The sequence below is a fragment of the Salvelinus namaycush genome, unplaced genomic scaffold (assembly GCF_016432855.1).
Source record: "Salvelinus namaycush isolate Seneca unplaced genomic scaffold, SaNama_1.0 Scaffold3073, whole genome shotgun sequence".
Classification (NCBI taxonomy): Eukaryota; Metazoa; Chordata; class Actinopteri; order Salmoniformes; family Salmonidae; genus Salvelinus; species Salvelinus namaycush.
The window spans coordinates 1-20,304 of NW_024059979.1; the positions used below are offsets into that span (position 1 = coordinate 1).

General features: G+C 45.0%; 1 protein-coding gene across 1 annotated transcript; it reads left to right on the forward strand.

Annotated features, from left to right (window-relative positions):
* Window positions 1-5,159: 5,159 nt before the first annotated feature.
* Window positions 5,160-19,576, forward strand: LOC120039906 (acidic amino acid decarboxylase GADL1-like; the record flags this gene model as incomplete). Its single annotated transcript, XM_038985230.1, has 7 exons — window positions 5,160-5,214; window positions 7,561-7,677; window positions 8,867-8,931; window positions 10,322-10,403; window positions 11,165-11,364; window positions 15,640-15,781; window positions 16,331-19,576. Coding segments are annotated over 7 exons (835 nt in total), but the record flags the coding sequence as incomplete, so codon positions are not given.
* Between the last annotated feature and the right edge of the window lie 728 nt (window positions 19,577-20,304).

Here is a 20,304-nt window from a genome sequence, read left to right on the forward strand (position 1 = left end):
GTTACTGCTGGTTACTACTAGTTACTGCTAGTTACTGCTAGTTACTGCTACAGTTACACGGTTACTGCTAGTTTACTGCTGGTTACTGCTGGTTTACTACTACAGTTACTGCTGGTTACTGCTGGTTACTGCTGGTTACTGCTGGTTACTACTACAGTTACTGCTGGTTACTGCTGGTTACTACTACAGTTACTGCTAGTTACTGCTGGTTACTGCTGGTTACTGCTGGTTTACTACAGTTACTGCTAGTTACTGCTGGTTACTGCTGGTTACTGCTGGTTACTACTACAGTTACTGCTGGTTACTGCTGGTTACTGCTGTTACTGCTGGTTACTGCTGGTACTACTACAGTTACTGCTGGTTACTACTGCTAGTTACTGCTGGTTACTGCTGGTTACTGCTGGTTACTACTACAGTTACTGCTGGTTACTGCTGGTTACTGCTGGTTACTACTACAGTTACTGCTGGTTACTGCTGGTTACTACTACAGTTACTGCTAGTTACTGCTGGTTACTGCTGGATACTGCTGGTTACTGCTACAGTTACTGCTGGTTACTGCTACAGTTACTGCTGGTTACTGCTGGTTACTACTACAGTTACTGCTAGTTACTGCTAGTTACTGCTACAGTTACACGGTTACTGCTGGTTACTACTACAGTTACTGCTGGTTACTGCTGGTTACTACTACAGTTACTGCTGGTTACTGCTGGTTACTGCTGGTTCCTGCTACAGTTACTGCTGGTTACTACTACAGTTACTGCTAGTTACTGCTAGTTACTGCTACAGTTACACGGTTACTGCTGGTTCCTGCTACAGTTACTGCTGGTTACTACTAGTTACTGCTGGTTACTGCTGGTTACTGCTGGTTACTGCTGGTTCCTGCTACAGTTACACGGTTACTGCTGGTTCCTGCTACAGTTACACGGTTACTGCTGGTTACTGCTGGTTACTGCTGGTTCCTGCTACAGTTACACGGTTACTGCTAGTTACTACTACAGTTACTGCTGGTTACTGCTGGTTACTGCTGGTTACTGCTGGTTACTGCTGGTTACTGCTGGTTACTGCTACAGTTACTGCTGGTTACTGCTGGTTACTGCTACAGTTACTGCTGGTTACTGCTGGTTACTGCTGGTTACTGCTGGTTACTGCTACAGTTACTGCTGGTTACTGCTGGTTACTGCTGGTTACTGCTGGTTACTGCTGGTTACTGCTGGTTACTGCTACAGTTACTGCTGGTTACTGCTGGTTACTGCTGGTTCCTGCTACAGTTACTGCTGGTTACTGCTGGTTACTGCTACAGTTACTGCTGGTTACTGCTGGTTACTGCTGGTTACTGCTGGTTACTGCTACAGTTACTGCTACAGTTACTGCTGGTTACTGCTGGTTACTGCTACAGTTACTGCTGGTTACTGCTGGTTACTGCTGGTTACTGCTGGTTACTGCTACAGTTACTACTACAGTTACTGCTGGTTACTGCTGGTTACTGCTACAGTTACTGCTGGTTACTGCTGGTTACTGCTGGTTACTGCTACAGTTACTGCTGGTTACTGCTGGTTACTGCTGGTTACTGCTGGTTACTGCTACAGTTACTGCTGGTTACTGCTGGTTACTGCTGGTTACTGCTGGTTACTGCTGGTTACTGCTACAGTTACTGCTACAGTTACTGCTGGTTACTGCTGGTTACTGCTGGTTACTGCTGGTTACTGCTGGTTACTGCTACAGTTACTGCTACAGTTACTGCTGGTTACTGCTGGTTACTGCTGGTTACTGCTGGTTACTGCTGGTTACTGCTAGTTACTGCTGGTTACTGCTACAGTTACTGCTAGTTACTGCTGGTTACTGCTACAGTTACTGCTAGTTACTGCTGGTTACTGCTAGTTACTGCTAGTTACTGCTAGTTACTGCTGGTTACTGCTACAGTTACACAGTTACTGCTGGTTACTGCTACAGTTACTGCTGGTTACTGCTACAGTTACTGCTAGTTACTGCTACAGTTACTGCTGGTTACTGCTGGTTACTGCTACAGTTACTGCTAGTTACTGCTGGTTACTGCTACAGTTACACAGTTACTGCTGGTTACTGCTACAGTTACTGCTGGTTACTACTACAGTTACTGCTGGTTACTGCTGGTTACTGCTGGTTACTGCTGGTTACTGCTGGTTACTGCTACAGTTACTGCTGGTTACTGCTGGTTACTGCTGGTTACTGCTGGTTACTGCTGGTTACTACTACAGTTACTGCTGGTTACTGCTGGTTACTGCTGGTTACTGCTGGTTACTGCTACAGTTACTGCTGGTTACTGCTGGTTACTGCTACAGTTACTGCTGGTTACTACTACAGTTACTGCTGGTTACTGCTGGTTACTGCTGGTTACTGCTACAGTTACTGCTGGTTACTGCTGGTTACTGCTGGTTACTGCTGGTTACTGCTGGTTACTGCTGGTTACTGCTACAGTTACTGCTGGTTACTGCTGGTTACTGCTACAGTTACTGCTGGTTACTGCTGGTTACTGCTGGTTACTGCTGGTTACTGCTGGTTACTGCTACAGTTACTGCTGGTTACTGCTGGTTACTGCTGGTTACTGCTACAGTTACTGCTGGTTACTGCTACAGTTACTGCTGGTTACTGCTGGTTACTGCTAGTTACTGCTGGTTACTGCTGGTTACTGCTACAGTTACTGCTAGTTACTGCTGGTTACTGCTGGTTACTGCTGGTTACTGCTACAGTTACTGCTAGTTACTGCTACAGTTACTGCTGGTTACTGCTACAGTTACTGCTGGTTACTGCTACAGTTACTGCTGGTTACTGCTGGTTACTGCTGGTTACTGCTACAGTTACTGCTGGTTACTGCTGGTTACTGCTGGTTACTGCTACAGTTACTGCTGGTTACTGCTACAGTTACTGCTGGTTACTGCTGGTTACTGCTGGTTACTGCTACAGTTACTGCTGGTTACTGCTACAGTTACTGCTGGTTACTGCTACAGTTACTGCTGGTTACTGCTGGTTACTGCTACAGTTACTGCTGGTTACTGCTACAGTTACTGCTGGTTACTGCTACAGTTACTGCTGGTTACTGCTGGTTACTGCTACAGTTACTGCTGGTTACTGCTGGTTACTGCTACAGTTACTGCTGGTTACTGCTACAGTTACTGCTGGTTACTGCTACAGTTACTGCTGGTTACTGCTAGTTACTGCTGGTTACTGCTACAGTTACTGCTGGTTACTGCTAGTTACTGCTGGTTACTGCTACAGTTACTGCTGGTTACTGCTACAGTTACTGCTGGTTACTGCTACAGTTACTGCTGGTTACTACTACAGTTACTGCTGGTTACTGCTGGTTACTGCTGGTTACTGCTGGTTACTGCTACAGTTACTGCTGGTTACTGCTGGTTACTGCTAGTTACTGCTGGTTACTGCTGGTTACTGCTACAGTTACTGCTAGTTACTGCTGGTTACTGCTACAGTTACTGCTGGTTACTGCTGGTTACTGCTAGTTACTGCTGGTTACTGCTGGTTACTGCTACAGTTACTGCTGGTTACTGCTGGTTACTGCTACAGTTACACGGTTACTGCTGGTTACTGCTACAGTTACTGCTGGTTACTGCTAGTTACTGCTGGTTACTGCTACAGTTACTGCTGGTTACTGCTGGTTACTGCTACAGTTACACGGTTACTGCTGGTTACTGCTGGTTACTGCTACAGTTACACGGTTACTGCTGGTTACTGCTGGTTACTGCTACAGTTACTGCTGGTTACTGCTGGTTACTGCTGGTTACTGCTACAGTTACTGCTGGTTACTGCTGGTTACTGCTACAGTTACTGCTGGTTACTGCTGGTTACTGCTGGTTACTACTACAGTTACTGCTAGTTACTGCTGGTTACTGCTGGTTACTGCTACAGTTACACGGTTACTGCTGGTTACTGCTGGTTACTACTACAGTTACTGCTAGTTACTGCTGGTTACTGCTGGTTACTGCTACAGTTACTGCTGGTTACTGCTGGTTACTACTACAGTTACACGGTTACTGCTGGTTACTGCTGGTTACTGCTACAGTTACACGGTTACTGCTGGTTACTGCTGGTTACTGCTGGTTCCTGCTACAGTTACACAGTTACTGCTGGTTACTGCTGGTTACTGCTAGTTACTGCTACAGTTACTGCTGGTTACTGCTGGTTACTACTACAGTTACACGGTTACTGCTGGTTACTGCTGGTTACTGCTGGTTACTACTACAGTTACACGGTTACTGCTGGTTACTGCTGGTTACTGCTGGTTACTGCTACAGTTACTGCTAGTTACTGCTACAGTTACACAGTTACTGCTGGTTACTGCTGGTTACTGCTGGTTACTGCTGGTTACTGCTAGTTACTGCTACAGTTACACGGTTACTGCTGGTTACTGCTGGTTACTGCTGGTTACTGCTGGTTACTGCTGGTTACTGCTGGTTCCTGCTACAGTTACTGCTAGTTACTGCTACAGTTACACGGTTACTGCTGGTTACTGCTGGTTACTGCTGGTTACTGCTGGTTACTGCTAGTTTCTGCTACAGTTACACGGTTACTGCTGGTTACTGCTGGTTACTGCTGGTTACTGCTGGTTACTGCTGGTTACTGCTGGTTCCTGCTACAGTTACTGCTAGTTACTGCTACAGTTACACGGTTACTGCTGGTTACTGCTGGTTACTGCTGGTTACTGCTACAGTTACACGGTTACTGCTGGTTACTGCTGGTTACTGCTACAGTTACACGGTTACTGCTGGTTACTGCTGGTTACTACTACAGTTACACGGTTACTGCTGGTTACTGCTGGTTACTGCTGGTTCCTGCTACAGTTACACGGTTACTGCTGGTTCCTGCTACAGTTACTGCTAGTTACTGCTGGTTACTGCTGGTTACTGCTGGTTACTGCTGGTTACTGCTGGTTACTGCTAGTTACTGCTAGTTACTGCTACAGTTACACAGTTCCTGCTAGTTACTGCTGGTTACTGCTGGTTACTACTACAGTTCCTGCTAGTTACTGCTACAGTTACACGGTTACTTCCACTGTCCACACCACAAGCTTCTGTTGTCACTGTCCACAATGACTGACCTGCGTCACTATGACACCTGGGTTTTTACTAATCCTTGTTAATCTTTCTTTCTGTGTCTTTGTTTCTCAGAGGGAAGATGATTCCAGCGGAGTTTGAGAAGCAAGTACAGAGAGCCAAAGATGAGGTGAGAAGGAGAACTATGAATGGAGTCAGCAAGGTTGTTTGGTGTCAGATATGTTATGTAACACATTCGGGAACTGGGAACTGCTGTTGAAAATACCCATGGTGATGGTGCTGTTGATTATACCCATGGTGAAGGTTAGGGAACTGCTGTTGATTATACCCATGGTGAAGGTTAGGGAACTGCTGTTGATTATACCCATGGTGAAGGTTAGGGAACTGCTGTTGATTATACCCATGGTGAAGGTTAGGGAACTGCTGTTGATTATACCCATGGTGAAGGTTAGGGAACTGCTGTTGATTATACCCATGGTGAGGGTTAGAGAACTGCTGTTGATTATACCCATGGTGAAGGTGCTGTTGATTATACCCATGGTGAAGGTTAGGGAACTGCTGTTGATTATACCCATGGTGAAGGTTAGGGAACTGCTGTTGATTATACCCATGGTGAAGGTTAGGGAACTGCTGTTGATTATACCCATGGTGAGGGTTAGAGAACTGCTGTTGATTATACCCATGGTGAAGGTTATGGAACTGCTGTTGATTATACCCATGGTGAAGGTTTGGAACTGCTGTTGATTATACCCATGGTGAAGGTTAGGGAACTGCTGTTGATTATACCCATGGGGAAGGTTAGGGAACTGCTGTTGATTATACCCATGGTGAAGGTTATGGAACTGCTGTTGATTATACCCATGGTGAAGGTTAGAGAACTGCTGTTGATTATACCCATGGTGAAGGTTAGGGAACTGCTGTTGATTATACCCATGGTGAAGGTTAGGGAACTGCTGTTGATTATACCCATGGGGAAGGTTAGGGAACTGCTGTTGATTATACCCATGGTGAAGGTTATGGAACTGCTGTTGATTATACCCATGGTGAAGGTTAGGGAACTGCTGTTGATTATACCCATGGTGAAGGTGCTGTTGATTATACCCATGGTGAAGGTTAGGGAACTGCTGTTGATTATACCCATGGTGAAGGTTAGGGAACTGCTGTTGATTATACCCATGGTGAAGGTTAGGGAACTGCTGTTGATTATACCCATGGTGAAGGTTAGGGAACTGCTGTTGATTATACCCATGGTGAAGGTGCTGTTGATTATACCCATGGTGAAGGTGCTGTTGATTATACCCATGGTGAAGGTTAGGGAACTGCTGTTGATTATACCCATGGTGAAGGTTAGGGAACTGCTGTTGATTATACCCATGGTGAAGGTTAGAGAACTGCTGTTGATTATACCCATGGTGAAGGTTAGAGAACTGCTGTTGATTATACCCATGGTGAAGGTTAGAGAACTGCTGTTGATTATACCCATGGTGAAGGTTAGGGAACTGCTGTTGATTATACCCATGGTGAAGATTTGGGAACTGCTGTTGATTATACCCATGGTGAAGGTTAGGGAACTGCTGTTGATTATACCCATGGTGAAGGTTAGAGAACTGCTGTTGATTATACCCATGGTGAAGGTTAGGGAACTGCTGTTGATTATACCCATGGTGAAGGTTAGAGAACTGCTGTTGATTATACCCATGGTGAAGGTTGGGGTTATTTGGGTTTTAGAGTGACACATATATGTTGTGTGTAGTGGTAGTAACCAGGATGATGGAGTACCAGTATATTGTTGTCCTCTGATGGTGTATAGTATTAATGACCAGGCTGATGGAGTAACAGTATATTGTTGTCCTCTGATGGTGTATAGTATTAATGACCATGCTGATGGAGTAACAGTATATTGGTGTCCTCTGATGGTGTATAGTATTAATGACCAGGGTGATGGTGTATAGTATTAATGACCAGGGTGATGGAGTACCAGTATATTGTTGTCCTCTGATGGTGTATAGTATTAATGACCAGTATGATGGAGTACCAGTATATTGTTGTCCTCTGATGGTGTATAGTATTAATGACCAGGGTGATGGAGTTACATTATATTGTTGTCCTCTGATGGTGTATAGTATTAATGACCAGGGTGATGGAGTAACATTATATTGTTGTCCTCTGATGGTGTATAGTATTAATGACCAGGGTGATGGAGTAACATTATATTGTTGTCCTCTGATGGTGTATAGTATTAATGACCAGGGTGATGGAGTTACATTATATTGTTGTCCTCTGATGGTGTATAGTATTAATGACCAGGGTGATGGAGTAACATTATATTGTTGTCCTCTGATGGTGTATAGTATTAATGACCAGGGTGATGGAGTAACAATCCCACTGGGCACAGATGTCAATTCACCGTCTGCTCCACGTTGGTTTAATGTAATTTCATTGAGATGACGTGGACACGACGTTGATTCAACCAGTGTGTGCCCAGGTGGGATTATGTTGTTGTTGTTGTTGACAGGGAGCGTTGCCCTTCATGGTGAACGCCACAGCAGGGACCACCGTACTAGGGGCCTTCGACCCGCTGGAGGAGATAGCTGACATCTGTGAACGACACAATCTATGGATGCATGTAGATGTAAGTGGATCTTCATTAAAGATCGTTCTTTCATTCATTTATCGATCTATCGATCCATCGATCCGTTTGTGCATTGTTCAGTAGTTTGTTTGTTCCTTTAATCATTCACTCAATCACCCTCTTCTCTGTCTGTTCTCTGTCTGTTCTCTGTCTGTTCTCTGTCTGTTCTCTGTCTCTTCTCTGTCTGTTCTGTCTGTTCTCTGTCTGTTCTCTGTCTGTTCTCTGTCTGTTCTCTGTCTCTGTTCTCTGTCTGTTCTCTGTCTCTCTTCTCTGTCTGTTCTCTGTCTCTTCTGTGTCTCTTCTCTGTCTGTTCTGTCTGTTCTCTGTCTGTTCTCTGTCTGTTCTCTGTCTGTTCTCTGTCTCTTCTCTGTCTGTTCTCTGTCTGTTCTCTGTCTCTTCTCTGTCTGTTCTGTCTGTTCTCTGTCTGTTCTCTGTCTGTTCTCTGTCTCTGTTCTCTGTCTGTTCTCTGTCTGTTCTCTGTCTGTCCTCTGTCCTCTGTCTCTGTTCTCTGTCTGTTCTCTGTCTCTCTTCTCTGTCTGTTCTCTGTCTGTTCTCTGTCTCTCTTCTCTGTCTGTTCTCTGTCTGTTCTCTGTCTCTCTTCTCTGTCTCTTCTCTGTCTGTTCTCTGTCTGTTCTCTATCTGTTCTCTGTCTTTTCTCTGTCTGTTCACTGTCTGTTCTCTGTCTGTTCTCTGTCTCTTCTCTGTCTGTTCTCTGTCTTTTCTCTGTCTGTTCTCTGTCTGTTCTCTGTCTTTTCTCTGTTTGTTCACTGTCTTTTCTCTGTCTCTCTTCTCTGTCTGTTCTCTGTCTGTTCTCTCTCTGTTCTCTGTCTCTCTTCTCTGTTTGTTCTCTGTCTGTTCTCTGTCTGTTCTCTGTCTGTTCTCTGTCTTTTCTCTGTTTGTTCACTGTCTTTTCTCTGTCTCTCTTCTCTGTCTCTGTTCTCTGTCTGTTCTCTGTCTCTCTTCTCTGTCTGTTCTCTGTCTGTTCTCTGTCTGTTCTCTGTCTGTTCTCTGTCTCTCTTCTCTGTCTGTTCTCTGTCTGTTCTCTGTCTGTTCTCTGTCTTTTCTCTGTTTGTTCACTGTCTTTTCTCTGTCTCTCTTCTCTGTCTGTTCTCTGTCTGTTCTCTCTCTGTTCTCTGTCTCTCTTCTCTGTCTGTTCTCTGTCTCTGTCTCTTCTCTGTCCGTCCTGTAGGCATGTTGGGGAGGAGGAGCCCTGATGTCTAAGAAACACAGATACCTGCTACAGGGCATTCACAGGTAAGACAACAGGTATATCTGGAGGTGGCAGTAAGACAACAGGTATATCTGGAGGTGGCAGTAAGACAACAGGTATATCTGGAGATGGCAGTAAGACAACAGGTATATCTGGAGGTGGCAGTAAGACAACAGGTATATCTGGAGGTGGCAGTAAGACAACAGGTATATCTGGAGGTGGCAGTAAGACAACAGGTATATCTGGAGGTGGCAGTAAGACAACAGGTATATCTGGAGGTGGCAGTAAGACAACAGGTATATCTGGAGGTGGCAGTAAGACAACAGGTATATCTGGAGGTGGAACAACAGGTATATCTGGAGGTGGCAGTAAGACAACAGGTATATCTGGAGGTGGCAGTAAGACAACAGGTATATCTGGAGGTGGCAGTAAGACAACAGGTATATCTGGAGGTGGCAGTAAGACAACAGGTATATCTGGAGGTGGCAGTAAGACAACAGGTATATCTGGAGGTGGCAGTAAGACAACAGGTATATCTGGAGGTGGCAGTAAGACAACAGGTATATCTGGAGGTGGCAGTAAGACAACAGGTATATCTGGAGGTGGCAGTAAGACAACAGGTATATCTGGAGGTGGCAGTAAGACAACAGGTATATCTGGAGGTGGCAGTAAGACAACAGGTATATCTGGAGGTGGCAGTAAGACAACAGGTATATCTGGAGGTGGCAGTAAGACAACAGGTATATCTGGAGGTGGCAGTAAGACAACAGGTATATCTGGAGGTGGCAGTAAGACAACAGGTATATCTGGAGGTGGCAGTAAGACAACAGGTATATCTGGAGGTGGCAGTAAGACAACAGGTATATCTGGAGGTGGCAGTAAGACAACAGGTATATCTGGAGGTGGCAGTAAGACAACAGGTATATCTGGAGGTGGCAGTAAGACAACAGGTATATCTGGAGGTGGCAGTAAGACAACAGGTATATCTGGAGGTGGCAGTAAGACAACAGGTATATCTGGAGGTGGCAGTAAGACAACAGGTATATCTGGAGGTGGCAGTAAGACAACAGGTATATCTGGAGGTGGCAGTAAGACAACAGGTATATCTGGAGGTGGCAGTAAGACAACAGGTATATCTGGAGGTGGCAGTAAGACAACAGGTATATCTGGAGGTGGCAGTAAGACAACAGGTATATCTGGAGGTGGCAGTAAGACAACAGGTATATCTGGAGGTGGCAGTAAGACAACAGGTATATCTAGAGGTGGCAGTAAGACAACAGGTATATCTGGAGGTGGCAGTAAGACAACAGGTATATCTGGAGGTGGCAGTAAGACAACAGGTATATCTGGAGGTGGCAGTAAGACAACAGGGATGAACTGTTCATAATGACACATAGGTTTAAAATCCTTTCTGTTGCTTTGTTTCCCTCTTAGAGCCAACTCAGTGGCATGGAATCCTCACAAGATGTTGATGGCTGGTCTACAGTGCTGTGCATTCATGGTTCGGGACAAAACGGTACGCTAAACACTGCCTCCTCTTCTTCCTCATCTTCCTCCCCCCCTTCTTCCTCACCTTCATCATCTTCATCATCCTCTTCCTCAAATCAAATCAGTGTATTGGTCACTGACACATGGTTAGCAGATGTTGTTGGGAGTGTAGCGAAATCTCGTTCTCATTGTGTTTCTCCTCTTTCTCCTCATTATCTTCCTCCTCCTCTTCATTCTCTTCCTCCACATCCTCCTCCTCTTCCTCCACATCCTCCTCATCTTCCTCCTCTTCCTCCATTTCCTCCTCTTCCTCATTATCTTCATTCTCCTCATCCTCCTCTTCATTCTCTTCCTCCTCTTCCACCATTTCCTCCTCCTCTTCCTCATGATCTTCATCCTCTTCCTCATTCTATTCCTCATTCTCTTCCTCCTCTTCCTCCTCCTTTGACGTAGATAGTTTGTGTGTATGTATTGGTATTGATATGTAAGCTACGTGTGCCTTTTAGAATGTGTTTTATTGTAGTTCTGTCCTTGAGCTGTTCTTGTCTATTAATGTTCTGTATTAATTAATGTTGTGTATTATGTCATGTTTCATGTTCTGTGTGGACCCCAGGAAGAGTAGCCGCTGCTTTCGTAACAGCTAATGACGATCCTAATAAAATACCAAAATACCTCTCCCTCCTTCTCTTTCTCCTCCTCCTCCTCCTCCTCCTCCTCCCAGCTCTTCCTCGTTATCCAGACTCTGCTCCAGAGACTCATATGTTCTCTCTCTGTGTTTCGTTGTTCTAGAATCTTCTCCAGCGGTGTCACTCGGCCCAGGCCTCCTACCTCTTCCAGCAGGATAAGTTCTATGACGTCAGCTATGACACGGGAGACAAGTCCATACAGTGTAGCCGCAAACCCGACGCCTTCAAGTTCTGGCTGATGTGGAAAGCCATCGGTACCAAGGGTCTGGAAGAGAGAGTGGACAGAGCCCTCGCTATGGCCAGGTCAGTTTGAATGACAGTCTTATGACAAACAAACAAACAAAAAATATTTCTCTTTTGTTTTTTCCTCCAAAAGACTTGATAGAAGACTCATCTATCTAGCCTGGTCCCAGATCTGTTTGTGCTCTGGTCCAGTGAAATGCGTACAGTGCTGGACTAATGTATGAGCTTTAGTGTACATTGTAGTGGCAGGCCTTCTGCACTGTAGCAACAGTCAAGCTCCCAGCCCTCTACTGGCCCTTTTTAAAATGTATTTCACCTTTATTTACCTTTATTTAACCAGGCAAGTCAGAACAAATTCTTATTTACAATGATGGCCTAGGAACAGTGGGTTAACTGCTTTGTTCAGGGGCAGAACGATAGATTTTTACCTTGTCAGCTGGGGAATTCGATCTAGCACTGGCCCAACGCTTTGACCACTAGGCTACCTGCCACCCTTGAACATGATCCTGGAGCATCCATGACTCAGACTGTCTGATCCTGTCTGTTCAGCTAATAGCCCAGTCCATCAGCTTACACCATCCATGACTGACCCCCTCAGACTGTCTGGTCCGGTCTGGTCAGCTAATAGCCCAGTCCATCAGCTTACACCATCCATGACTGACCCCCTCAGACTGTCTGGTCCTGTCTGGTCCTGTCTGGTCCTGTCTGTTCAGCTAATAGCCCAGTCCATCAGCTTACACCATCCATGACTGACCCCTTCAGACTGTCTGGTCCTGTCTGTTCAGCTAATAGCCCAGTCCATCAGCTTACACCATCCATGACTGACCCCCTCAGACTGTCTGGTCCTGTCTGGTCCTGTCTGGTCCTGTCTGGTCCTGTCTGGTCAGCTAATAGCCCAGTCCATCAGCTTACACCATCCATGACTGACCCCCTCAGACTGTCTGGTCCTGTCTGGTCCTGTCTGGTCAGCTAATAGCCCAGTCCATCAGCTTACACCATCCATGACTGACCCCCTCAGACTGTCTGGTCCTGTCTGGTCCTGTCTGGTCCTGTCTGGTCCTGTCTGTTCAGCTAATAGCCCAGTCCATCAGCTTACACCTACATGCTGGACTACTCTAACGTTATAGCAAAAAGGGTTGGGATTGATGACAAATCTTATATTTTAATGTATTTTGATTAAAATGGTTTCATTGTGTTTTTAAGTTGCTTGATCAAATGTTTTTTTTTGGGTGGGGGGGGCGACAAATACAGAGTGATGGGAAGGGCTCTGTATTGAATGTAATTAGTATCTGTTCAATGCTTCCTGCTCTCAGTGTCTCCGTCCCAAATACCAAAGCAGTAGCTAGCTACAAATAGACTGTAGAGCAAAAGATGGCCAACCCTGAAGACCTACTAAGGTATGCAGACTTCTGCTGAGTCATCTGAATCATATCTGTTAGAGCAGGGCTGGAGCAAAAGCCTGCACAGCCACCCGGTAGTTCTCCAAGAGGACAGGAGGCCATCTTCTACACTGTAGTCCCCTCTGGTCTATACACAGTAACATTACTATGGAAAACAGCTATGTTTTTCCATACGGTCAAGAGTAATAGCAGTTTAACTACGGAGTTAAAACCTACACCTGAGATACCTCCTAATAGATATAACCCAGGCTGAGGAATGATACATCTTCCACACCAGCAACCACAGCATCTCAACAGCTTTCTGACCAGGCGTACAGTGGAGAATACAGACAGAACGGGCTTGGCATCGACTGCATGTAATTCAAGCAGGTCCTAGAAATCAAGCTGTATATTTGGAGGGCAGCCGGTTCTATTTCTGGGCTGTTGGCAGTAAATTACGGTCAGGTCCAGGGTTCCTTAACTATTCTGTGTGGCCTTTTTAGTTGTCCCCCCCCCCCCCAACTATTCTGTGTGGCCTTTATAGCTGTCCCCCCCCCCCCCAACTATTCTGTGTGGCCTTTTTAGCTGCCCCCCCCGCCCCCCCCATCTATTCTGTGTGGCCTTTTTAGCTGTCTCCCCCCCCCCCCAACTATTTTGTGTGGCCTTTTTAGCTGTCGTCCCCCCCCCCCCCCCCCCATCTATTCTGTGTGGCATGTTTAGCTGTCTCCCCCCCCACCCCCCATCTATTCTGTGTGGCCTTTTTAGCTGTCCCCCCCCCCCCCCCCCCCCATCTATTCCGTGTGGCCTTTTTAGCTGCCCCCCCACCCCTCATCTATTCTGATCCAGATGACCTGTGGTCACCTTTACAGTTCAGGACCTACTGTCTGCAGGGGGTATGTGGGACCAAGATAGGGGGTCATACGACACGAGGCCAGACAACGACCAGGCTATTTTCAGACTGCTACTAATAGCCCCCTGCTCACTCCACTCCATTCACGTGTCTAATGCTGTATAGGATTCAGTAGGGCGGTCGGTGCCGGCTAACATGAGGGAGGACCATTCCTTTTAATTTCCCCCATGAACACGGCCTTATTTCTAATACAGCATATTGGATGACTGTCATTCATATTCCATAGCAGGACTACTGCTGTGTCTGGCTGGAGGACAGGGACCTCTAGTGGTGGTCTAGAGGATAGCAGCAGGACTACTGCTGTGTCTGGCTGGAGGACAGGGACCTCTAGTGGTGGTCTAGAGGATAGCAGGAGGACTACTGCTGTGTCTGGCTGGAGGACAGGGACCTCTAGTGGTGGTCTAGAGGATAGCAGGAGGACTACTGCTGTGTCTGGCTGGAGGACAGGGACCTCTAGTGGTGGTCTAGAGGATAGCAGGAGGACTACTGCTGTGTCTGGCTGGAGGACAGGGACCTCTAGTGGTGGTCTAGAGGATAGCAGGAGGACTACTGCTGTGTCTGGCTGGAGGACAGGGACCTCTAGTGGTAGTCTAGAGGATAGCAGGAGGACTACTGCTGTGTCTGGCTGGAGGACAGGGACCTCTAGTGGTAGTCTAGAGGATAGCAGGAGGACTACTGTTGTGTCTGGCTGGAGGACAGGGACCTCTAGTGGTGGTCTAGAGGATAGCAGGAGGACTACTGCTGTGTCTGGCTGGAGGACAGGGACCTCTAGTGGTGGTCTAGAGGATATCAGGAGGACTACTGCTGTGTCTGGCTGGAGGACAGGGACCTCTAGTGGTGGTCTAGAGGATAGCAGGAGGACTACTGCTGTGTCTGGCTGGAGGACAGGGACCTCTAGTGGCGGTCTAGAGGATAACAGGAGGACTACTGCTGTGTCTGGCTGGAGGACAGGGACCTCTAGTGGTGGTCTAGAGGATAGCAGGAGGACTACTGCTGTGTCTGGCTGGAGGACAGGGACCTCTAGTGGTAGTCTAGAGGATAGCAGGAGGACTACTGCTGTGTCTGGCTGGAGGACAGGGACCTCTAGTGGTGGTCTAGAGGATAGCAGGAGGACTACTGCTGTGTCTGGCTGGAGGACAGGGACCTCTAGTGGCGGTCTAGAGGATAGCAGGAGGACTACTGCTGTGTCTGGCTGGAGGACAGGGACCTCTAGTGGTGGTCTAGAGGATAGCAGGAGGACTACTGCTGTGTCTGGCTGGAGGACAGGGACCTCTAGTGGTGGTCTAGAGGATAGCAGGAGGACTACTGCTGTGTCTGGCTGGAGGACAGGGACCTCTAGTGGTGGTCTAGAGGATAGCAGGAGGACTACTGCTGTGTCTGGCTGGAGGACAGGGACCTCTAGTGGTGGTCTAGAGGATAACAGGAGGACTACTGCTGTGTCTGGCTGGAGGACAGGTACCTCTAGTGGTGGTCTAGAGGATAGCAGGAGGACTACTGCTGTGTCTGGCTGGAGGACAGGGACCTCTAGTGGTAGTCTAGAGGATAGCAGGAGGACTACTGCTGTGTCTGGCTGGAGGACAGGGACCTCTAGTGGTGGTCTAGAGGATAGCAGGAGGACTACTGCTGTGTCTGGCTGGAGGACAGGGACCTCTAGTGGTGGTCTAGAGGATAGCAGGAGGACTACTGCTGTGTCTGGCTGGAGGACAGGGACCTCTAGTGGTAGTCTAGAGGATAGCAGGAGGACTACTGCTGTGTCTGGCTGGAGGACAGGGACCTCTAGTGGTAGTCTAGAGGATAGCAGGAGGACTACTGCTGTGTTGTAAACGTAGACAACAGGAAATACATTGCAGTTATTAACTTGGTAAACAATAGGTAGGGCTGTCTAAGACTATGGAGCAGGAGTGCTGTGTTGGACAGACTAGACCACACATTGCAGTCTTGCACTGTTGAAAAAATGCTCGGTAAAACTCTTAGAGCCTGAAAAGGGTTTCGTACGGTTGTGGAATATAATTATTTCTGACACTCTGACTTCCTTCTCTTTGGTAGATATCTGGCAGAGGAGATCAAGAAGAGAGATGGATTCCGTCTTGTGATGGAGCCTGAGTACACCAACGTCTGTTTCTGGTACATTCCTCCCAGTCTGAGGGACATGACTGATGGACCTGAGTTCTGGAAAAAGGTCCATGCGGTAGGTCAGAGGACATCCCCTCATATACAGAACACTATCCTCTCCTTTTCTGTAGGTGTTTTTCAACGTTAACAGAAGTCCTGTCATGAATAACACAAAAAAGGTTAATACAATTGAATTCAGGAATTAATTAATGTTGAAAAACAGAAAAGACATTCATTTCACAGGATATGAATGAGACAAATGTTAGCTAACCATGAGGATTTAGGCTCCAGTCTCTATCGGAGGCGTGGGTTCAGATCCCACCACTGACACCAGATGTCAAGCAGGACCATAATCCTCCAATCCAATCCATGCAGAAATGGACCTTAGATCAGTGTGTGGAGACTCTAAATACAACTTGACTTTGGTTATGTTCCCAATAATCTCTCCTTTCTGCCGTGAATTCGTGGATTTGAAAGGTAATGACTGGTACATGGAAACACTGATCCAATGGTCTCACACGTGAATGAGTGTTTACTTCATGAGGAAGGAGAGATTATTGGAATACTGACACCTTAACTTCCAGTTCCACCATCTCACAGTGTATGTACTACTCCCTACCCCCAGGTGGCGCCAGTGGTTAAGGAGCGCATGATGAAGAAGGGCTCTATGATGGTAGGCTACCAGCCCCATGGAGACAAGGCTAACTTCTTCAGACAGATCATCATTAGCCCTCAGGTCAGCAGACAAGACATGGACTTCCTGCTGGACCAAATACACAGCCTGGGGATGGACTTATGATCCCACAGAGAATACCTACAGAATGGCACCCTATTCCCTCAATGAGCCCTGGTCTAAAGTAGGGCACTATACAGGGAATAGGGTACCATTTTGAACAAAGCCCATGGGTCATGAAACAGGAGATCATGTTTTGAAACTGAGTGAAACGGAAGAGGTGGTACCCCAAACGTCCTATAAAAAGTTTCCAAACGTCCTATAAGAAGTTTCCAAACGTCCTATAAGAAGTTTCCAAACGTCCTATAAGAAGTTTCCAAACGTCCTATAAGAAGTTTCCAAACGTCCTATAAGAAGTTTCCAAACGTCCTATAAGAAGTTTCAAAAACGTCCTATAAGAAGTTTCCAAAACGTCCTATAAGAAGTTTCCAAACATCCTATAAGAAGTTTCCAAACATCCTATAAGAAGTTTCCAAACGTCCTATAAGAAGTTTCCAAACGTCCTATAAGTTTCCAAACATCCTATAAGAAGTTTCCAAACATCCTATAAGAAGTTTCCAAAACGTCCTATAAGAAGTTTCCAAACGTCCTATAAGAAGTTTCCAAACGTCCTATAAGAAGTTTCCAAACGTCCTATAAGAAGTTTCCAAACGTCCTATAAGAAGTTTCAAAAACGTCCTATAAGAAGTTTCCAAAACGTCCTATAAGAAGTTTCCAAACGTCCTATAAGAAGTTTCCAAACGTCCTATAAGAAGTTTCCAAAACGTCCTATAAGAAGTTTCCAAAACGTCCTATAAGAAGTTTCCAAAACGTCCTATAAGAAGTTTCCAAAACGTCCTATAAGAAGTTTCCAAACGTCCTATAAGAAGTTTCCAAAACGTCCTATAAGAAGTTTCCAAAATGTCCTATAAGAAGTTTCCAAAACGTCCTATAAGAAGTTTCCAAACGTCCTATAAGAAGTTTCCAAACGTCCTATAAGAAGTTTCCAAACGTCCTATAAGAAGTTTCCAAAACATCCTATAAGAAGTTTCCAAACGTCCTATAAGAAGTTTCCAAACGTCCTATAAGAAGTTTCCAAACGTCCTATAAGAAGTTTCCAAAACGTCCTATAAGAAGTTTCCAAAACGTCCTATAAGAAGTTTCCAAAACGTCGTATAAGAAGTTTCCAAAACGTCCTATAAGAAGTTTCCAAACGTCCTATAAGAAGTTTCCAAACGTCCTATAAGAAGTTTCCAAACGTCCTATAAGAAGTTTCCAAACGTCCTATAAGAAGTTTCCAAACGTCCTATAAGAAGTTTCCAAACGTCCTATAAGAAGTTTCCAAACGTCCTATAAGAAGTTTCCAAACGTCCTATAAGAAGTTTCCAAACGTCCTATAAGAAGTTTCCAAACGTCCTATAAGAAGTTTCCAAACGTCCTATAAGAAGTTTCCAAACGTCCTATAAGAAGTTTCCAAACGTCCTATAAGAAGTTTCCAAACGTCCTATAAGAAGTTTCCAAACGTCCTATAAGAAGTTTCCAAACGTCCTATAAGAAGTTTCCAAACGTCCTATAAGAAGTTTCCAAACGTCCTATAAGAAGTTTCCAAACGTCCTATAAGAAGTTTCCAAACGTCCTATAAGAAGTTTCCAAACGTCCCATAAGAAGTTTCCAAACGTCCTATAAGAAGTTTCCAAAACGTCCTATAAGAAGTTTCCAAACATCCTTTAAGAAGTTTGTGAACTTGTTCTCTTATTTGGTGCCCCAGGGTTGTTTCCGAAGCCTCAGCGTATCATCCTTCCATTGCCCGTCTCCATAAAGTGCTCCAATGAGTTCCTGTTCCTTCTGCTCACTATCGATTCCATTTGTAATTCTGAGGACAGGCAGTGTGTCAGTCCACGAGACTGAGACACAGTAGCTTGTTGACGGTTTGAGGGCTCAACCTCTTTATTGGAACCAATTTCAGATCAATAAAAAACTCAATGTCAATATCCTTTATGTTAATGTGCTTTTTTAGGGTAATATATCATACTGTTATATTAAAAGGGTTATATATCATACTGTTATATTAAAAGGGTAATATATAATATAATATAATATAACTGCTTGTTAGAAAACAAGGCGTGCAACTTTTAGTAAAAGTTGAAATATTTGAAGAGATTTTAGGAGATACGATTTTAAGCGATACCGATTGATTGTAAGAGATTTATATAATATTAAAATATGTATATTACTTGATGAGATTAATATATAATCTTTAGAGAATAGTGATGATGTCAGGGAAGAGCTTTAAATGTATTTTAGTTCTTTAGTTCTGGATTTTCTCTTTTGAAGAATTTTCTTCCACACGCATTAACTTTTATGATTTTAAAATAATTTTCAAAAAGAAATGTAGCACACCTAGTGCTTGGATACTGTGAGTCCACCTACGTGAATCAGACAGATCTTAAAATGGCTTCCGTTGTTCTGTTTTATAATCGGTTTTTTCTTCAGCAACACGTTACTTAAAGCCAACAGATGAAATGCTTTCTTACTTGTTTTAAACGGACTCAAAATGCCTGTTGTTCAGTCATTACTACGAGACGATAATAAGACGATTTAAGTGGTCAAACCAGTCTTAATGCATTACAGCTGCTTTATAATGCGTCATACCAGCTTTATAATGCATCATACCAGCTTTTTAATGCATTATAACAGCTTTATAATGCATTATACCAGCTTTATAATGCATTATACCAGCTTTATAATGCATCATACCAGCTTTATAATGCATCATACCAGCTTTATAATGCATCATACCAGCTTTATAATGCATCATACCAGCTTTATAATGCATCATACCAGTTGGCTTAAAAGGAAGGTGTTTTTTTTTGGTAGCTTGCCATCAAAGAGAATGGTGTTTACTTTAAACATGTATGGAGTTCTGTGTACAATACTAGGATACATGCATTCTGTAGTATACATCATATCGTATTCTTGCAAGACATTCTGTTTTCTCTTGTTGTTTTGTTTTGTTCCAATAGCATTTTGTTCAGATATGTTGTCTGAAAAAAGCCTGTATGTGGGATTTTTTTTTGTCGATGGTTCAGCACCAATGAGGTTTCACTGAGAATGATTTATTTTCTTTATCAGTGAAAATAAAACCATTTGTTTACTGAATCAGGTTGTTGTCGAGTATCTTTTGACTTCCTCTTCATAGCCTGGTATGGATCTCTGTGTGTTTTATCCCACTCCTCTGATTACAGACTTCCTCTTCATAGCCTGGTATGGATCTCTGTGTGTTTTATCCCACTCCTCTGATTACAGACTTCCTCTTCATAGCCTGGTATGGATCTCTGTGTGTTTTATCCCACTCCTCTGATTACAGACTTCCTCTTCATAGCCTGGTATAGATCTCTGTGTGTTTTAACCCACTCCTCTGAATACAGACTTCCTCTTCATAGCCTGGTATGGATCTCTGTGTGTTTTAGCCCACTCCTCTGATTACAGACTTCCTCTTCATAGCCTGGTATAGATCTTTGTGTGTTTTAGCCCACTCCTCTGATTATTGCCATGCCAGACAGTACAGTACATGTTTATGCTTTAGCCATCTTCTCTGAGGCATGTCGAGGTCTGGACCAGGGTAATCATTAGTCAGAGAAGCTCTGAACCGAAGCATATCGAGGTCTGGACCAGGGTAATCATTAGTCAGAGAAGCTCTGAACCGAAGCATGTCGAGGTCTGGACCAGGGTAATCATTAGTCAGAGAAGCTGTCTGAACTGAAGCATGTCGAGGTCTTGACCAGGGTAATCATTAGTCAGAGAAGCTCTGAACCGAAGTATATCGAGGTCTCAACCAGGGTAATCATTAGTCAGAGAAGCTGTCTGAACCGAAGCATGTCGAGGTC